The sequence below is a fragment of the Anolis carolinensis genome, chromosome 2 (assembly GCF_035594765.1).
Source record: "Anolis carolinensis isolate JA03-04 chromosome 2, rAnoCar3.1.pri, whole genome shotgun sequence".
Taxonomy (NCBI): Eukaryota; Metazoa; Chordata; class Lepidosauria; order Squamata; family Dactyloidae; genus Anolis; species Anolis carolinensis.
In genome coordinates, this window is record NC_085842.1 from 157,426,477 (window position 1) to 157,447,336 (window position 20,860).

Below are 20,860 nucleotides of genomic sequence, written 5' to 3' on the forward strand. Positions count from 1 at the left end.
CAACACAGAAGGCCCTCCGTCCAATCAGAGCGGGAGGGGCGTGGCTTGGGCGCGCTTCAGCCCCTCCCCTTAGGATGCCCACCAATGCTAAGGAGAAGGATTTAGCCCCGCCCATAGACCCTCCTCCCCCAATCCTCCGGCTTCTCCGCCTGCAGCCACCGCGGGAGCCGCGCCGCAGAGCCTGAGCCTCCGCGGAACCTCCATGGAGAGGAGCCAGGCGAAGGGGGGCGGCCCGACTATGGAGGGGAGCCCGGGGAAGGAGGGCGACCCGTCCCCGCCGGATCCGGTGCCCCCCGCGCCCGTCTCTCGGCGCCTGCCGGGGGGCCTGGGCTCGGCGGAGGCGCTGGCGGCACTGGGTGCGATGGGGCGGCGCCTGCTGTGGCTGCTGCCCGTGTACCTGGCGGGCCGGGCCGGGCTGAGCGTGGGCTTCGTGGTGGCCGGCGTGGCCCTCTACCTGGGCTGGCGCGGCCGGCGGAGGAGCAAGGAGCAGTCCCTCCGCGCCGCCGGGCTGGTCTTGGGCGACGAGGAGGCCGCCGTCAGCGCCACCGCCTTGGGACGGAGCCTGGGACAGAGCCAGAGCCAGCTGCCCGCCTGGGTAAGGAAGGGGACACATCGCCGAGGGTGAGGCTCTAGGGCAGCCATGGGCAGACTTATTCCCTCAAGGTGTTTGGACTTCAACTCCCAGCATTCCTGGCCTCAGGCCCCTTCCTTTTCCCCCTCAGCCGCTTAAGCGGCTGAGGGGGAAAAGGAAGGGGCCTGAGGCCAGGAATGCTGGGAGTTGAAGTCCAAAACACCCGGAGAGCAGAGGTTTGCCCATGCCTGCTCTAGCAGAACTAATGCAAAATGGGAAGGGAGGAGGAGGATCCAGAGCAGAGCGTTGTTTGTTTGTGCATGTCTTGGATCCACATTAGGGGCCTCATCAACACATCCACCCACTTCCATCCACTTTAAATGCTGCCACTGCCTCCTGCAGAATTCTGGGACTTGTATTTTAAGGAGGTCCAGGATCCCTGCAAGTGCCATGGGATCCTGAGGGTTGTAGTCTGGTGAAGCACCAGTCCTCTTTGGCAGACCTTGACAAACTATAACTCCCAAGATGCCACAGCACTTAAAAGTGGTGTCAAATGGCATTAATTCTAGATCTTCCCCATCTGTGTTGTCGAAGGCTTTCTGTGAGCTTTCAGGGCTGTGTGGCTATGTCCCAGAAGCACTCTCTCTTGACGTTTCACCCACATCTATGGCAGGCGTCCTCAGAGGTTGTGAGGTCTGTTGGAAACTAGTCAAGTGGGGGTTTATATATCTGTGGAATAATGTCCAGGGTGGGAGAAAGAACTCTTGTCTGTCTGGGGCAAGTGTGAATGTTACAGCTGGCCACCTTGATTAGCATTGAATAGCCTTGCAGCTTCAGAGCCTGTCTGCTTCCTGCAAAGGGGAATCCTTTGTTCAGAGGTGATTAACAACCACCATGTCAGGCTACACAGAGAGGCCATTGAAATCAACAAGCATGTGGACAATTTCAACAGACAGGAGGAAACCATGAAAATGAACAAAATCTGGCTACCAGTATTTAAAAAAATCAGAACAGTAAATAAAGAGCAACAGAAGAATGGAGGAATACCAGTCAAGAAACAATCAGGGCCAGCTAACATCTCCCAACAACGAATTCCCCCAGGTAGGAATCAGCCAGGCCTTGAAGGTGCAAGGCTTTTCAATGCTAAGGAAGGTGATTAATTGCAACATTCACACTTGCCTCCAACAGACAAGAGTTCTTTCCACCACCCTGGACCTTCCACAAATATATAAACCCCACTTGCCTATTTTCCAGCAGACCTCACAGCCTCTGAGGACGCCTGCCCTGAATGTGTCAGGAGAGAATGCTTCTCCAACATGGCCATACAGTCCAGAAAACTCACAGCCACCCAGAGCGTTGTTTGTTGGTGCATGTCTTGGATCCACATTAAGGGCCTCATCATCAGACTTGAGCATCTATCCACTTCAATCTACTTTAAATGCTGTCGCTGCTCCTGCAGAATTCTGGGACTCATAATATAGAGAAGCCCAGGGCTCCTCTGGATGAGCAGTTTAAAGGCTCCTTTCTCACCTAAAATTCTGCAGGAGGCAGTTATAGCATTTAAAATGGATTAAAGTGGATCAGTAGTCAAGTGTGATCATGAGGCCCTTGATGGTGTGCAGCATGGCATGAGGTATAATTCCCCTCCTCTGGCCCTGGCTTCTTCAAGCCACCTGTTGACTTATGACAACCCCTTGGATTTCAGGATATGCATAGGCAAGGAATACTCAGATCTGGTTTTCCCACCCATTCAGGATTTGTTGGTTTTCTTACCATGTGGCTGGAAATGACTGTGGGTTTGAGGGAATCCTTCCTTAACACATAATGCTGAAAGGTATTTTCTGGGGGCTTCCATTGGCCTGAATACTCTCAAAGTACCAGTTTTCCTTTGATTTTAGAAGCTAAAGTCAGCCCTGGTTGAAGGTGGGAGGCCACTGACAAACACCAAGTGCTGCAAACTACATTTCAGGGGAAGGAACTGGCAAAACCACTTATTCCTTACCTAAGAAAATCCTATGAAAATTAATGGGATCACCATAAGGTTATAGATTTTTATTTTTTTTGTGTGTCAGGAGCAACCGAAGTTGCTTCTGGAGTGAGAGAATTGGCCGTCTGCAAGGACGTTGCCCAGGGGACGCCCGGATGTTTTGATGTTTTTACCATCCTTGTGGGAGGCTTCTCTCATGTCCCCGCATGGAGCTGGAGCTGATAGAGGGAGCTCATCCGCACTCTCCCCAGGTGGGATTCGAACCTGGCAACTTTCAGGTCAGCAACCCAACCTTCAAGTCACTTAGTCCACTACGCCATCTGGGGGCTCCAAGGTTATAGATAATTTGGAGACACACACGCATTACAGTATTGGGAGAAGTGACAGAGGAGTGGAATTCTACCTTCATAGTTAAATAGGTCCAGTCATGTGCCTAATGTTTAGTGTTAGTGGGAGAGGAATCCCGATTTTAAAATCTCCCTTCTTAGGCTGGGTCTATCCTGCCATACAAAATCCAGATGATCTTCTTTAGACTTACATGGCAATGTAGTGTCATATAATCCAGTTCAAAGGAAATAATGTGAATTTTCTGCTTTGATAATCTGGATTATATCATAGTATAAATCCATCCTAAAGTTTTCCTGCCTGGTCACCTGGAGGATCTTTATTTAGTACAGTCTTCCCTCCACGTTCACACAATTTGGGGCATTGTAAAAGTGGGAAAATATTGATGAAAGGATTGTTGTTTTATTTAACCTGTGTGAATGCCTCTCCAGGAATGTCTGTGTCTTCAGGGTTGTTGTGCTTTTTCCGGGCAGTATGACTATGTTCCAGTGTTTTCCATCATGACTCTCTGGTTAACTTTCATTGGAAGCCAAACATAGAAACACATTGGAGGATGTACAGAGGATCTAGAGATTCCTAGAGAGGTGTTCTCTAGAAACCTCCAGAATCTGGATCCGTAAGCATGACTGGGGGAAGTTGACCATAAGAGTCGTACTAGCAGAACTTGAGATAATGTTTTAATCAAATTCATGAATAATGAAATCTGCAAAAAAAATCAAAACCAGAATTTTGGAGGGATTTTTTTGTGTGTGTCAGGAGCGACCTGAAAAACTGCAAGTCGCTTCTGGTGTGAGAGAATTGGCCGTCTGCAAGGACGTTTCCCAGGGGATGTCCGGATGTTTGATGTTTTACCATCCTGTGGGAAGCTTCTCTCGTGTCCCTGCATGGGGACCTGGAGCTGACAGAGGGAGCTCACCCACTCTCCCCGGATTGGAACTGCCTACCTGTCAGTCAGCAGTCCTGTCAGCACAAGGGTTTAACCTATTGCTCCACTGAGGGCTCCATGTGGAGGGATGACTGTCATATCAAATCCCACCTCTCTTCCAACATGAAAGTCACCACCTTTCAGGCTGATCACACCACACCGTTTGAGTGAGATTAGCAACCATATGTCCAAATTTGTGGTCATCAGTGATCTCAGATTGGCCTACGTAACATTATGCTTCATGATGATTAAGAAGCAGATTTCTCCATCCTTGACAGTATACAGTTGCCTTGTGGGCTTCCTTAGTTGACTTGGGAAAACCTTATTGAGTTTCACCTGTGTGAAAAGGAGTGAAATACCAATGTCTGTGGGTAAGCTTTGTTATTATGTGGGTTTCCCATACTGTTGCTTATCTCTTGCCCTAGATAGTAAGGAGGGAACGCTGTCGCCGGGGTTACCCACTTTCAAAATAAGGATAATTCTGACCTACCTTACAGGACTGTTGTGAGGATTAGAACAAGGCAATGCTATCATCATAGAGGTGGAAGGGACTGCAAGCACCAGTGAGTTCAATCCTCTGGCCATGCAGGACTATACTAATAAGGTACTCCCAAAAGATGTCCATCTAGCTTCTAACCCAGTGGTTCTCAACTTAGGGTACCCAGATGTTTTTTGGCCTTCAACACCCAGAAATCCTAACAGCTGGTAAACTGGCTGGTATTTTTGGGAACTGTAGGCCAAAAACATCTGGGGACCCCAAGTTGAGAACCACTGCTCTAACCAGAGTCCCATCCACTGTATAAGTGCAAGAGTGGAGCAGTAGAGAAATCTTTACCCTTAACCTGGGTGGCCTGCTTAGGAGGTCTGGAAGCTGCTGGACTACATTCAGACCTTGCTTTCTTCTTTTGTAATCTAACTGTTTTGCCTGTATGGGAATTCAGAGTTCATGATTGGGAACTTTCTTTCCTTTTCTGCTGTGAGTGAATGTGCAGTCAACTCTCCTTGTCCACAAGATTCAGTATCTGTGGATTCAGCTATTCTTTTAGATTAACCTCCCTCCCTCAAAAAAAATTCTAAAAAGCTAAGCTTAATGTTGCCATTTTATATCAGGGATGTCACATTTCTATGTCATTATGTACCGTACAATGGGAGTTGAGTGTCCTTGGATTTTGGTATCTGCATGAGGGGTGTATGGCACCACCAAACCCCACCAAAAGACCGCTGTACTTGTACATCTAGGGCAAAGAAGGGAGCTGACATCACCTTGCTGGTTGCTGCAGCTTGTCCTGAACACACCCTTTTGCAGAGTGGTAGCTGCATTTAGCATCCCTCTGTGTTACCTTCCTGTATCGAGCCCTCTTGATGTGTTTGCTTGCCTGCCATTGCTGCAATGCTTTTTCACAACCAGGATGCTAAGTCTCCCATTTCACGTTCTGATTTATTCTCCCTAAAATATCCTTTTAGATCCCCGTTTCTCTTGAGGGAATTCCACTTGGCTTTCCTGCTTCATCTCCCTTCTCTTTTTCTCCCTGCTGTATCCTCTGAACATGTATGGATGTCCTTCCTCTGTTCAATGTACAGTTTCTCTCACATATGCCGCCTTCCTCCTCCTGCCCTTGGCCTCATCGCCAGCATTTCCTACCAGTTTCCATAGGATTAGCCCTGTTTATCTGTGGTAGCAGATAAAAATTGGTTGTCTTTAAGGTAGAGCTTTCCAAGGTGTGTTCTGTGACACCTTGGTGTTTCGGCTGCAGTGTGCCAATGTGTTGCATGAACATTACAAGAAATGATAGCATTTGCAAATGTATGTTATTTTACAGTCGTATATTTTTAAATATATAAATGAAATGCTTCTTGGCAGGGGGTTGGACTGGATGGCCCATGAGGTCTCTTCCAACTCTACTATTCTATGAAAGGTTTTCACGAAGCAATGTTGTGTCCCTATTGGTAAAGGTAAAGGTTTCCCCCTGACATTAAGTCTATTTGTGTCCAACTCTGGGGGTTGGTGCTCATCTCCATTTCTAGGCCGAAGAGCCGGCATTGTCCGTAGACACCTCCAAGGTCATGTGGCCGGCATGACTGCATGGAGCGCCGCTACCTTCCCGCCGGAGCGGTACCTATTGATCTTCTCACATTTGCATGTTTTCGAACTGCTAGGTTGGCAGAAGCTGGGGCTAACAGCAGGAGCTCACCCTGTTCCCCAGATTCAAACCTTTGATCTTTGGGTCAGCAAGTTCAGCAGCCCAGCAGTTTAACCCACTGTGCCATTGGGGGCTCCTTGTATCCCCATACATTTTATTATTACAGTTTATGTATGCATCCATATCTTTTACAAAGGGTTGGCTTAACCTCTGGTTTGTTAGCAAAACTGAATTACCGTGTCACAAAATGATGCATGCCTAACATGTGTGTTGTCAATATAAAATGTTTGGAAAACTCTGCTTTAAGGTTTCATAGGACTCTGTTGCTGTGTCATTGCTGGGCTCTATGTCCTTCTCTTCCCTTATTTGGCTTCTCTTCGCTTTTGCAGTGCATGTGAACAAGGAAAAGAGGACAAATATTTCATCTACAAAAGAGAGGATCAAAATATGTCCTGTATATGAATTTTCTAGTTCCTCCAGGCAGTTGATATTCTCACTATGGAAATTACTATAGAGTCTAGGTTCTCCGGGGTGACTCTGTAATAATGTCTGGCGGAGGTTATTCATTTCAGTAGAGTTTGCTATTATCCAAGGTTTTCTATTTTGATAGTAATTTCAGGAACTTTTCCCTTGTGGATACGGATACACTGTTTGGATGTGATGACAGAACATTAGCCCGGTCTCAATGTTTGCTGCCTGAAAGCAAAATGCTCCAGGGCAATGGAAGGTGACGATGGCTAGCTGGTAGTCAGCGCATTCAAGGAAGGGATCCTCCCTTCATTTTTAAGGGAGCACTTTGGTTGATGTGCGGCATATTGAGGCCTGAAAATAGTATCACCAGCAGTGTGCCTGTAATTTGGCTTCCGCATACCTAATCTCGTTTTGTAGGTTATCATTTCCTTCGTGAGGATTGCTGCTTTTTTATGATAATTTGGATGTGCCAAGCTGGTATTTCAGATCTCTTATATCTTCTGGCGCAAACTCCTATCTCCCCGGGGCAATTAGCTAATAAATGAGAGTTGATGGAATGTGCTGGCTGAACCCGCCAGTGCTTGCTGTGAAATGAGAATATGGAGTCATATTCGATTTAATGGAACCGAAACCTGTGTGCTGTTTGCAAGCTCTGTGTTGCTATCAAAGGGCGAGGAGAATCCTTGGGGATCTGAAGGATTACACTCTTTTGTGTCTAGCTATCCCTTTTAGCAATGGCATGGGCAAATAAAAACAACAACCCCAGACTTATTTCAAAGCTCCTCCTCTATAACATCTAAACATTTGATTGTCTTGCTAAACTTTATGGCATTTATGCCCCCCCCCTTCCCCATCACAGCTGCAAATACCTAGGATATGAAATGGAAAATGTGCTTATAAATCACCCTAAATAACATCTAGAGGGGGAAGATATAATCTGTTGTGGAAAAAAACAGTGAAGAGTCTTATGGTATCTTAAAGGGTGACAGATGTATGGACACTTAGATGCCCTTTGCCCTAAATAGTAGAGCAAGAAGGTGGGATTTAATCCGTCTTTGCTGCTGACACATGTTTACAGGGAGCAAGCTTGTTTTCTCCTGCCCTGGAAACTAGGACATGGAACAATGGCTTCAAACTACAGGAAAGGTCTACCTGAACATTGGGAAGAACTTCCTGACTGTGAGAGCTGTTCAGCAGTGGAACTCTCTGCCCTGGAGTGTGATGGAGGCTCCTTCTTTGGAGGCTTGTAAGCAGAGGCTAGATGACCATCTATCGGGAGTGCTCTGAATGCAATTTTCCTTCCTTGTGAGGGGATTGGACTAGATGGCGCACAAGGTCTCTTCCAGCTCTATAATTCTATGAATACATATTGTAGCTTTAAGTTCCTTAATGGTGATCATGTTGGCGGTAGAATTCTGAAATTTGTGGTCAAAAAAGTAATATTTTCAGGTGATGTAATAGTCAAATATTTCACAGACATTTTCTCCCTTGTATTTATTGTTGCCTTGAGCTGCATTCCACTGGTTCTTCTGGGCTGATAAGGAATCGAGAGCGTTACAACTGAACTTTTTAATTTATTCATTTACTCATTCATTTAAATGTTTATACACTAATCCATAGCAAGAGATCTCAGGGTGGCTTACAATAGCCTTAAAACAGGTTAAACTGTCTAAAAACAATAAGGTAATTTATATACACTGAAAATGTATGAAACAATGCAATGAGTTAAAACAGATTTTTGTATTTTTGAAGTTTTATAATTATGTAGGCTTGGCTGTTCATATCCATGGATTCAAACACAGCTAGAAAATAAAAAAGCAAACCTTGAGTTTTATATAATGGGACTTGAGTGCCCACAGAGTTCTGTGTCCAAGGGGAGTACTGGAACCAAACTGCAGCAATACCAAGGACCCACTGTATAATAATCTTTGGTTTGAATTAATGAGATCCAAAGGCTTTGGTAAGCAGCCAGGTGTTAAATTGGCACCTAAGTGATATGAGTATTGGAACCAGTTGAACCTCCAAGGGAAGATCATTCCACATTTGGGGTGCCATGGCCAAGAAGGCGCTTTCCCATGTCACAACATGGTGTATTGACCTCACACGTACAACACGGAGATTTTAATCCCTGGACAAGTCATTTTTATATAGGACTAGCTGTGCCCGGCCACGCGTTGCTGTGGCGAAGTCTGGTGGTATGGGAAATAAAGTATTGAGGAATTGGTGGTAGTTAAGGTCAAGGGTAAAGGTTTTCCCCTGACATTAAGTCCAGTCATGTCTGACTCTGGGGGTTGGTGCTCATCTCCATTTCTAAGCCGAAGAGCCGGCGTTGTCCGTAGACTCCTCCAAGGTCATGTGGGATGACTACATGGAGCGGCGTTACCTTCCCGCCGGAGCAGTACCTATTGATGCACTCACATTTGCATGTTTTCGAACTTCTGGGTTGGCAGAAGCTGGAGCTAACAGTGGGGGCTCTCTCCGCTCCCCCAATTCAAACCTGTGGCCTTTCGGTCCAGAAGTTCAGCAGCTCAGCACTTTAACACGCTGCGCCATCAGGGGATATTATTTCCTAAAGGTTGTGAATATACAATATTTCTGATTGGGTTTTTTTGTCTGTTGGAGGCAAGTATGAATGCTGCAATTAGGAAAAATGATTAGGATGTAATGGCCTTGCAGCTTTAAAGCCTGGCTGTTTCCTCCCTGAGTGAATTTTTTGTTGGGAGGTGTTAGCTGGCCCTGATTGTTTCCTGTCTGGAATTCCCTTGTTTTCAGAGTGGTGTTGTTTGCGATATTTTATGTGCTTCTACTGTCTGTGGCCCTGAGAAAACAGAGGATTTGCCAGACTTTGATGATGGGAATACTTTGTTGGGAGGTGTTAGCTGGCCCTGATTGTTTCCTGTCTGGAATTCCCTTGTTTTCAGAGTGATGTTGTTTGCGATATTATATGTGCTTCTACTGTCTGTGGCCCTGAGAAAACAGGATTTGCCCGACTTTGATGATGGGAATACTTTGTTGGGAGGTGTTAGCTGGCCCTGATTGTTTCCTGTGTGGAATTCCCCTGTTTATTTACTGTCCTGGTTTTAGAGATTATATTGTTTTGCATTATTCTATCCCAGTAATTATTTCATATTAAAGAAGAATCTCACTTATCCAACATTCGCTGTTCTGGATTATCCAACGCAGTCTGCCTTTTCATGATCAATGTTTTTGTAGTCAGTGTTTTAAATTCATTGTGATATTTTAGTGGTAAATTTGTAAATACAGTACAGTAGAGTCTCACTTATCCAACATAAACGGGCCGGCAGAACGTTGGATAAGCGAATATGTTGGATAATGAGGAATTAAGGATAACCCTATTAAACATCAAATTAAGTTATGATTTTACAAATTAAGCACCAAAACATCATGTTAGACAACAAATTTGTCAGAAAAAGTAGTTCAGTACACAGTAATGCTATATAGTAATTACTGTATTTATGAATTTAGCACCAAAATATCACGATATATTGAAAGCATTGACTACAAAAATGCGTTGGATAATCCAGAACGTTGGATAAGCGAGTGTTGGATAAGTGAGACTCTACTGTAAATACTACATAGCATTACTGCACATGGAACTACTTTTTCTGTCAAATTTGTTGTATAATATGATGTTTTGGTGCTTAATTTGTATAACGATTACCTAATTTGATGTTTAATTGGCTTTTCCTGAATCCCTTCTTATTATCCAACATATTCACTTATCCTGCCGGCCTGTTTACGTTGGATAAGTGAGACTCTACTGTATATTTCTCATCTTATATTATCTGCTCAGAACTGGATTATATGAGGCTCCTTCTTCACAGCTGAATAAAATGCACACTGAAATGGATTATATGGTAGTGCGGAGTCAAGATAATCCAGTGCAAAGCAGATAATATAAGATTATAAATGGGTTATATAGCTGTGTTGAAAGGCCTTGAGTCTACACTGCCATATAATCCAGTGCAAATTAGATAATCTGTGGAAGAAGCCTAAGTGAGGCCTAAATCTGCCTGTCCCCTAACTGAAACCTGGCTGTCCCTTGGTTGCTAGGCAACCTAGTGGGCAGAGATTAGCCCTCTAAACTGGCAGCAATTGGATAAAAAAAATTATTGCTCTCCCTCTAATTAGGACTTTATTTTTCTTTTCTTTTTGTTGTATCAACCTTGAGGCGTGGATGATGGGTTGTGTTGTCAAATTTTGAGGTTGGGGGGCCTGTACTTTTGTTGTTTTGTGAATTGCCGTGATGCCATCACTCTTTTATATATATAGATGGTTTCAAATCTTACATTTAGCAGCATCACTTGAAGTGTTTGCCAATGGTCAGATTTCCCTTCTGTGTCAGAGGTGGAGTAAATTAACTTAAGGTCAAGACCAGAGGTGTGTAAGCAGACAGGATATCTGTTGACATCGTCTCATTTCCACACTGTGCTTTTTACCCAGTATCTTGTTACTGACACAAAATTGTGAGTGTACGCATTTTTTCAGGCCTGTTGACCTATAACAAACTCACCAATTTCGTAGTCTTTTCTTAGGCAAGAAATATTCAGAGGTGATTTTGCTATTTCCTTCCTCTAAAATGTAGTCTATTGTAGGTTTCTTATTCGCAACCCCTTTTAGCTTGAGAATTTTGAGCATGACTATAGGTATAAAGATAAATAAAGCAGGTAATCTAAACCAAACATTTACTGATAGTACTATGTAACAAAATCTGAAAAAAAAATTATATTCTTGGTTTGAAAGTGTTATTTCCTGTTTAATTGTGCGGTACTTACTTTGGAAGTAGTTGTTATACTCCAGAAACTTTGTTTTTGTGGCTGCTATTTTTAGCCTTTTGGGCAAACCACAAAGAGAACTTTTTGCAGTTTAAGAAACTTTTTCAATGTTTTATGGTAGAACCAATTAGGAAATGACATTTATAACCCAGGAACAAAAATTGTGTTACATAGTGTAATAAATTAACGTTTGTAATGCCTGCTAAATAGGATGATTTTCTTTTTTGTGAAGTACAGTTGAAGCATTTTCTGCAGGGTCCACTGCATGTTGTTGCTAACAGACTTTTGTATAAATGAGTGGCATTCAGAAACCTCTTTTGTGAAATTTTTTGTGACCCTAACATTGAGCTAAGAGGAACCCATTTGGGGTTGGAACCCACAGTTTTAAGAAGCAGTGCCCTATAGTACCTGGTATTCATTAGTCTTGTCAAGTTTATTCAGTTCTTAGACCATAGGTCTTTTGCATAAAAGGCAAGCAAATAAATACATGAAAACCAGATTATTAAATACAATATAAAATACAGAATTAAAATCCTATATAAATCATTAAAATGCTACATATATAAATGACGAGATACTCCCGTAAAATACTACATAAGATACTGCATGGACTGGCATTTGCATAACTAGGACCAGGTAAAGCCAAGTAAATACAGCATTATTAAAACTTAAGCAGGGAAACCTTTGATATAAACAGTCATTATTAATTGAAAGTGATATCCCATCCAAGTATTAACCAGGACTGATCCTGCTTATCTTCAAAGATCAGATAGGAGCTGGTGCTAGTGTTTAGACCCTATCAAAAATTATATTTAGTACTTTAAGGATGATACAGAAACTCACTGGCTGTGGCATGGAGATGGGAACTGCAGGCCTCCAGATGTTGTTGGGTTGCAACTACCAGCAATCCTTGACAGCATAGCCAGTTGTGAGAAGTACTAGGAGTTGCAGATTGACCACATCTACAGGATCACCTGACTCCCATCTCTGAGAATAGCCTTTTTAATTGACTTCCACAAAGGGCAGCACTCTCACATGGACCAACATTACTTGCCCTGCAGCAGCAAATGGAAGAAATGAATCCTTCCCTTCACAACCCAGTGCAACTATTAACCTGTTGCATAACAAAGGAGAGGGCTGATTCCTTAGGGTTGTAATAGTCTACAGCAGGCATGGGCAAACTTTGGCCCTCCAGGTGCTTTGGACATCAACTCCCACAATTCCTAACAGCCTGCTGGCTGTTAGGAATTGTGGGAGTTGAAGTCCAAAACAACTGGAGGGCCGAAGTTTGCCCATACCTGGTCTACAATCACTGCAGGATATGTGTACGCAAATTCTCCGTAATCTGTAATCAAAGAGTGACAGATGAGCTTCCAGCAGCTTCTTCTCTTTCTTGCATTTAAGTTCACAAATGTAAGGAGGGTAACTCATGGTTCTGATTGACCCAGAGTAGCATGGTTCAGGGTAAAGTGGCTTCTTCCCCTCTCTGCCAAAGCTAGGAGAGCAAAAATCTGCAGACTGCCCAAATTATGTCCTTTGTTTAGTTTGTTTCTGCCTATCATGGGAAAGACCAAGAGTTCTAAATCCCTGATCTCTTTGGATACAAATACTTTAGCTGACATTGTTTGATTACTCACTTTTAAAAAATGAAATGTGTTATCTGTTTGTAACTGGTAACATTCTCCCAACTTCTTAAAAGTTCAGAATTGTGGCATACACAGAGCCATGGAAGCACACTAAATGCTCTCCATTGGGATTTCATAACCCCAAGGGCTTAGATGGACAAGCAAAGTGGAGTTGCTGATGCTGACACTTTCAAGCCACTGTGCCCTGATGGATCTATTTTAATATCTTGCTGAGGGTGCAATGTGAAAAAGGATGGGATAGATTGGTCCACTTGAACAGTGACCTTTGTTTGGAAGGAAGGCCATGTTCTAAGTGCTTCAGAAGTTTTTGTCCTTGAAGTGAATTCTCAGTGAATGTCAGTGTATGCAAATATCTGCATTTTATGGAATGGCATAGGAAGACAAGGATAATGGTGAAAGAGTTGTCAAACAGTGACAGTGAAGACAAAGACACTAAAAAGTCCTAAAATCTATAAACTCCCCCCTCCCCTATTTTGTTATTAGTGATGTTGGTAGTGACTACTGCTTGGGGGTATACCAGTCAGGACTGTAATGGTGTGATTCTTAATATTTCAGACAGGATATTTTATCAGAAGACTAAAATGAACCCCGTTAAAATAGATACATAAACATAGATGTCTGCAGACTTATTTTCAAGACGAAAGTAGTTCCTTCTCCTTCCACTTTGGAGTGTTGTCTGTGTGTGTATGTTATGTGGCAAAGACCAAGGCAGGCACACAGCTTTGGAAAATAGTGTGTTCCTAGCATGCCATAAATGGAGAATTTTCCTTTGCTTATTTGTTGCACTAGTGACATCAGACTCTGGAGTTTGCTCACAGATTCCCAAAGCTCGAACTGCTGCTCTTGGTCAGCTTCTTTTGCTGGGTTCAGTTTTAGCATGTGGAATCTTGGAATGACTGTTCTCAATTAGAATAAATGTTATACCAGCTTTCAACAAACTGGCCTGTTGTACTATAATCCCATCATCCCTGACTAGTGTGACCAAACCCCATGTTGGCTGTTGTGTGTCAGTCCAACACATCTGAGGTGTTGGGCTAGGTAAGACTGTTTTATACCTTCTCCTGTGTGCTTAGGCTTTGCTTTATCCTGCCCAAACCCTGTTGTTAGTCTCCCCTACATCAGACCCATTGAATCAGTGGATTTACAGCCCTCCAGCTGCTGTTGGGAAGCTTCTTTCTGTAAAGAGGATGCAAAATAATCTGTGTCTTTTCAGGCTTAATGAGCTCAAGCTTCTCCCCAGCAGTGTTTGGAAAGGGAGGGGAGACCACTGAGTCTCATTAGAAGTTTTGCAGCACAAAGGAAACTGCCTGTTGGGGTTCCGATAAGATCAAATCAGCTGCATTTGATATGTTGGGAGTCTATGTATCAGAAACAGAGGATGTGGTCTTGAATAATCTTGCTGGGGAGGATCTGGAGATAACCTTCCGGTTGGCACTGACAAAAGATGCTCTCCAGGAAGCAAATCGCAGCACGCCCTACTAATGTGCACTGAATTTTCTGCATTGGCATTTCGTCTGGTAACAGGCAGCAAACTTCTCTGCAGAGATGACTGCATCCTTTCTTTGATTTGTACCCATTCTCTGAGCTGGGATTAGTGTGGTGCATTCAAAATGATCAATTTAGCTAGATTTTTAAAAAGTAAGTCACACCTGTCTGATTCAAGACAAAGCTTCTTGAGCCTATGTTACTGACGTTACAGAATCTGAGAAGCATATATATATATATTAGGCTTGCTCAAATAATTCGTTTTCCCCGTTAACCGTTATTAATTCGTTATTTTCGTTTGTTTTGAAGCAATTTTGAAGCATTGGTTGTCCACACGTCTGGATATCGCGGTTTCGAATCGCGAGAGGCCGTTTTTCGTTATGTCGTCGTTTTTTTCGTTAGGAAAAAAAAGCTTTTGCAAATCACCCAAACTCCCACCATTCAGGCCCTTTCCTTTTGCCCCTCAGCAAAAGGGGCGTCACGGGCTCAGCCAATGGGAGGGGGCGAGGGGGAAGGAGGCCGAGGAGGAGGAGGAAGACGGAGGGGGGAAATGGCCGCCGCCGCCTCGCCTCAGCTCAGGCCTGGTGTCTCTCTGTGAGGCGGGAAGGCGGCGGATGGAGCCGGGAATGGAGAGACCGAGAGAGACAGAGAGGGGCCCGGCGGTGAGGTTTTGACGTCTGTGCGAAGCTAGGCAAGTGGGGTTTATATATCTGTGGAAGGTCCAGGGTGGGAGAAAGAACTCTTGTCTGTGGGAGGCAAGTGTGAATGTTGCAATTGGTCACCTTGATTAGCATTGAATAGCCTTGCAGCTTCAAAGCCTGGCTGCTTCCTACCTGGGGGAATCCTTTGTTGGGAGGTATTAGCTGGCCCTGATTGTTTCCTGTCTGGAATTCCCATTTTCTGGGTGTTGTTCTTTTACTGTCCTGATTTTAGCTTTTCTGTAGCTAAAAATACATATAAAATTGATTCTATAGGGAGGATAAATGATTGGATTTCAACTCCTACAGCTTAGCTTTCTCTGCCAATAATGGTACCATATCAAACTAAACCTCCCAAGATTCTGTAGCAGTGAGCCATCTTGGATATTGTAAGGGATTTTTTATTATTATTATTATTATTATTATTATTATTATTATTATTATTAGACCTTGCTCCCAGGAAGGTGCCTTCGCTGTGGCTCCCAACTTATCTACCTACCTTTCCACATATTCTCCACATTGTGTGTATGTGTATGTATATTATATATACATGAGCCCCGATGGCGAAGTGTGTTAAAGCACTGAGCTGCTGAACTTGCAGACCGAAAGGTCCCAGGTTCAAATCCCGGGAGCAGAGTGAGTGCCCGCTGTTAGCTCCAGCTTCTGCCAACCTAGCAGCTTGAAAACATGCCAATGTGAGTAGATCAATAGGTACCACTCTGGCGGGAAGGTAATGGCACTCCATGTAGTCATGCCGGCCACATGACCTTGGAGGTGTCTATGGACAACACTGGCTCTTGGGCTTAGAAATGGAGATGAGCACCAACCCCCAGAGTCAGACATGACTGAACTTAACGTCAAGGGATACCTTTACCTATACACACACACCCACACACACACACACACACACACACACACACACATGCAGGGACTATATATATATATATACAGTATATATCACACACACACCAATTTAACAAAGTTTCAGCCACAAAAACAAAGTTTCTGAAGTAGAACAATGACTTTCACAGTAAAGACAACCCAATTTAACAGGAAATAAGACTTTCAAACCAGGAACAGATTTCTGCAATTATTAAAAAATGGTTTATTATAAAAGCTATGAAAATTCGCCAAAAATCAGAGGATAAGGGAAACGTTCCAAATTTTGGTGAGCTATCAGTGTTAAATGTGTTCTACCACTGTACCAAGTTGGAAGAAGATCACTCAAAAAATGAGGGTGGGAGAGTCCTGTAAAGTCCTCTCCCTCTGTGCTGTTTTTGGGAATTGCGCATGCGCGTCCGCCATTAACGAATTAATTTAGAAAATAACGAATTTTCGTTAATTTCGAATTTTTTGGGGGGCCAAATTCGGAAATACCATCAGAAACGAAAAGCTGCCCCCCTCTAGTTTTGAAACGAGTTTAGAATCAAATTTTTCGTGGATCGATCAAGCCATATATATATATATATATATATATATATATATATATATATATCACAGTTCGTTTTGCAAGATCTCTAGTGTGCTGGGAGATATATAATTGCACGTTAACGTAAAAACAGACGCCAACAGTAGGTCTGTTTTCTTTGTGTTTGTCGGCATGATTCATTGCTCTCTCATTGTCTTCTGGGGAAAAGCAGTTTTACAGTGGACATGACTGTGGCCCAGTGCAAAAAATGCAGCAGAACTACTCATCTTCCTTCTCCCTTGCTCTAGAAAAAGGCTGTACAGTAAATTATCTGTATGACTCACTGTTCTGGGACTGCTCAGCACTAGTCAGGAGTCCATATCCAGAGCAGCTCCGCTCACAATGTATGTGATTCTCTTGTATGCAGATAGCTTAGTTGTCCTTTTTTAGTGTAACAAGGATACAGTAATGTATGCATATGTGCAATTATTTATCTTACCAACACAAGTGCCCAAGGCAGCTTATATCAAAAACCAGATTCAATTAAAAATCAGGTGGTACACAAGTTTAAACAATTAAATTACATTTATGGTTAAAATGCCCATAATTTGCCTCTGGGTTTAGTTCAAGGGGAAAACACCATATTTCTTCAATTCTAAGTGGTACTAATTTTAGTACCACCAATAAAAAAGCTTTAATTGTATATATAAAAAGCACTTGTAATTCTGTGATGCACCCCATTTTAAGAGATGTTTATATAGGGAAAAAGTGCATCTTAGAATCAAAGAAATACAGTAATCTCTCTTGTCTAAGTAAACACAGAAAATCTTAAGTGTTTCCTCAACAGCCTTGGCAGCAAAGGTCTGGATGTTTTATGGGACGTTCTGAGTTTTATTACCTGTTAAAGTGCTTATCTGTATATTACTTTGTTATCATTATATGCGGTCTCATAGGTACAATATCCAAGTAGTTTACAATATTGTATAGATGTAACATAGGATTTAAAAATATAATATAATAGATGTAGACTTTTTGATATTGTTGTTATTTGTCTTCAGGTTGAGTTACACCTATGGAGACTTTATGAATGAGTTCTTGCAAACTCAGAGTAGTGGTTCTTTGATTGAGTCCACACACTTGTAACATAGCCTTTGTCATTTCCTACTGCCTTCTATCTTTGTTGTTAGTAGGTAAAGGTAAAGGTTTCCCCCTGACATTAAGTCTAGTCGTGTCCGACTCTGGAGGTTGGTGCTCATCTCAATTTCTAAACCAAAGAGCCGGCATTGTCCTTAGACACCTCCAAGGTTATGTGGCTGGCATGACTGCATGGAGCGCTGTACTCACATTTGCATGTTTTCAAACTGCTAGGTTGGCAGAAGCTGGGACTAACAATGGGAGCTCACCCTGCTCCCTGGATTTGAACCAACGACCTTTCAGTCAGCAAGTTCAACAGCTCAGCAGTTTAATCCACTGTGCTATCGGGGGCCTTTGTTGTTAACTGCAGTTAATTCTACTTTGACTTATGGCAGCTCTATGAATGAGAATTCTCATCAACCAACTGCTCAGGCCTTGCAGACTCAAGGTGGTGGCTTCCTTCATTGCAATGCAACCTTCCTCCTTTCCTACTACGCCAGTGTTTCTCAACCTGTGGATCCCCCCAATGTTTTGGCCTTCAACTCCCAGAAATCCTAACAGCTGGTAAACTGGCTAAGATTTCTGGAAGTTGTCGACCAAAACACCTGGGGATCCACAGGCTTAGAACCACTGTGCTACATGGAACCCAATTCCTCTTTTTATAGTATTCTTGCATATATTGTTTCTACTGGCCAGCTCCACTGGTTCTCAGTCTGCTACTGAGCACAATTCAAAGTGCTGGGTTTGGCCTATAAAGCCCTAAATGGTTCCAGCCCAGCTTACCTGTCCAAATGTATTTTTTTTCTGTGAACCATCTTGGAGATTAAGATCATGTGGGGAGGCCCTGCTCTCAATCCCACCTCCTCCTCAGACGCAATTGGTGGGGACAAGAGACAGGGCCTTCTCAGTGGTGGCCCCTCAGCTATGGAACCCCCTGCCCAAAGAGGTCAGATCAGTCCCTTCTCTCCTGACCTCCAGGAAAAAACTTAAGACATGGCTCTGGAACCAAGCTTTTGACAAGTCATTGGAGCAACGCAATAAGTGCTTGACAAACAATGTGCTTGACAAATGAAACGGCCATGGATTATGGTTTCAGTTGGCATGATTTTAATTGTTTTTTTTAATCATTCATGTTTTAATTGTTTGGTTTTAATTGCAATTGTTTATTGTTATGTGGCATCAAATTGCTGCCTGTTGTAAGGCTGCCTTGAGTCCTCTCTGGGTGAGAAAGACACAATATAAATATAGTAAATAATAAAATTAATTTAGTGGTACTTGGTAATGTGTTCCCCTGCTGGTTGTAGGGTATCCCCATTCATGGCTTAAAATTTCCTTTGGTTTTTCAGATGTTGTGAAAGAGGTCCCTTGTTGTTCCTGTCATTGTAGTTGCCCCCTTCTCCCTTAAACAGCAATGTAGCTGTCTGTTCACTTTCATGGGGTTTATTTATGAGTGCAGCTCCTTCCAGTGAAAGTGGGGGGGAAACACATATCTCTGGCAGGGAAATTGGGCACCACCACTGTGAGCAAACAACCTATCATGATCCCAAGGAGAAGATGAGAAGGAGCTGGCTCTGCACACCACCTCATTTACCCTGCAGATCCCAGTCCTTTTCCTCTTCCTGCATGCCACAATTAGCTCTTTCACTGGGATGAAGGAATGGAGATATCAAGTAGAACAGAAGGCACATGGAAGAATTTGAGAAACTTGCCCCATGCAGCAGGCAGGAAGAGAAAGGAGCTGGAATCTGAAGGGTAAGTGAAGTGATGCATGGGGTCAGATCCTCCTCTTCCTGAGTGTCACAAGTGGCTGTTTCCCCCAGCAAAGGAAGGAAGAAAAGCAGCTGGCGAAAGAGAAGTACATGGCATGCCCGCTTCCCAAACAGGCCCCCAGCTCACCCCTTGAGGGCGAGACTGTTCTGTGAATGTTCAAATGGCAGCCCTATCTTCAGGAACCGGGCATGACGTAGGCCGTGGTTCCTCACCTGAGGCCAGCAGGATGCAAGTAATGAAAGCCATAGAAGTGGATGGGCAATTATAATATCGAAAACATCTATATTAAGAATAACACAGTTTTACAAGCAGATCCCCTAAAAACTTGCTGTGTTGTTTATAGACTTGTCTGGCTAAAGGCTATATTACCTTTACCTATTTTGCATGTATATGAGAAAACTGTGTGAAAGGATGAAATGGAGCCAGCTTTCTCATTTCCTTCCCAAGTTTGCAATAAAAAAGTTCCTCCCAGATTGACTGTATGCTATTGTTATTAACCAATAAAGTATATGGCTTGAACCAATCTGACTATAAGCTGGCAATTGAAGTTCCTGTAGGATTTTAAAAAAATACTAGCTGTGCCCGGCCACGCGTTGCTATGGTGAAGTACGGTGGTATGGGAAATAAAGTACAGTAGAGTCTCACTTATCCAACATAAACGGGCCGGCAGAACGTTGGATAAGTGAATGTGTTGGATAATAAGGAGGGATTAAGGAAAAGCCTATTAAACATTAAATTAGGTTATGGTTTTACAAATTAAGCACCAAAACATCATGTTATACAACAAATTTGATAGAAAAAGTAGTTCAATACGCAGTAATGCTATGTAGTAATTACTGTATTTACGAATTTAGCACCAAAATATCACAATCTTTTGAAATCATTGACTACAAGAATGCGTTGGATAATCCAGAACGTTGGATAATCCAGAACGTTGGATAAGTGAGACTCTACTGTACTGAGGAATTGGTAGTTAAGGTAAAGGGTAAAGGTTTTCCCCTGACATTAAGTTGAGTCGTGTCTGACTTCGGGGGTTGGTGGTCATCTCCATTTCTAAGCCGAAGAGTTGGCGTTGTCCGTAGACTCCTCCAAGGTCATGTGGCATGACTGCATGGAGCGCTGTTACCTTCCCGCCGAAGGAGTACCTATTCATCTACTCTCATTTGCATGTTTTTGAACTTTAGGGTTGGCAGAAGCTGGGGCTAACAGTGGGGGCTCTGTCCGCTCCCCCAATTCAAACCTGAATGAATGCTGTAATTAGGGAAAATGATTAGCATGTAATGGCCTTGCAGCTTTAAAGCCTGGCTGTTTCTTCCCTGAGTGAATTTTTTGTTGGGAGGTGTTAGCTGGCCCTGATTGTTTCCTTTGTGGAATTTTCAATTTTCCTGCTTTCAGAGTGTTGCTCTTTATTTACTGTCCTGGTTTTAGAGATTATATTGTTCTGAATTATTGTATCACAGTAATTATTTCATATTACAGTAGA

The 20,860-nt window shown here is 43.2% G+C and overlaps 1 protein-coding gene across 2 annotated transcripts in view; it reads left to right on the plus strand.

Annotated features, from left to right (window-relative positions):
- Positions 1 to 124: 124 nt before the first annotated feature.
- The window catches only part of esyt1 (extended synaptotagmin 1), a 74,345-nt gene continuing 53,609 nt past the window's right edge, over positions 125 to 20,860 (plus strand). For both annotated transcript variants that reach the window (XM_003217006.4, XM_062970922.1), the window contains exon 1: positions 125 to 595. In XM_003217006.4, the coding sequence (XP_003217054.3) occupies positions 203 to 595 (393 nt within the window). In that variant the 5' untranslated portion in view covers positions 125 to 202. The remainder of the gene's footprint in view (positions 596 to 20,860) is intronic.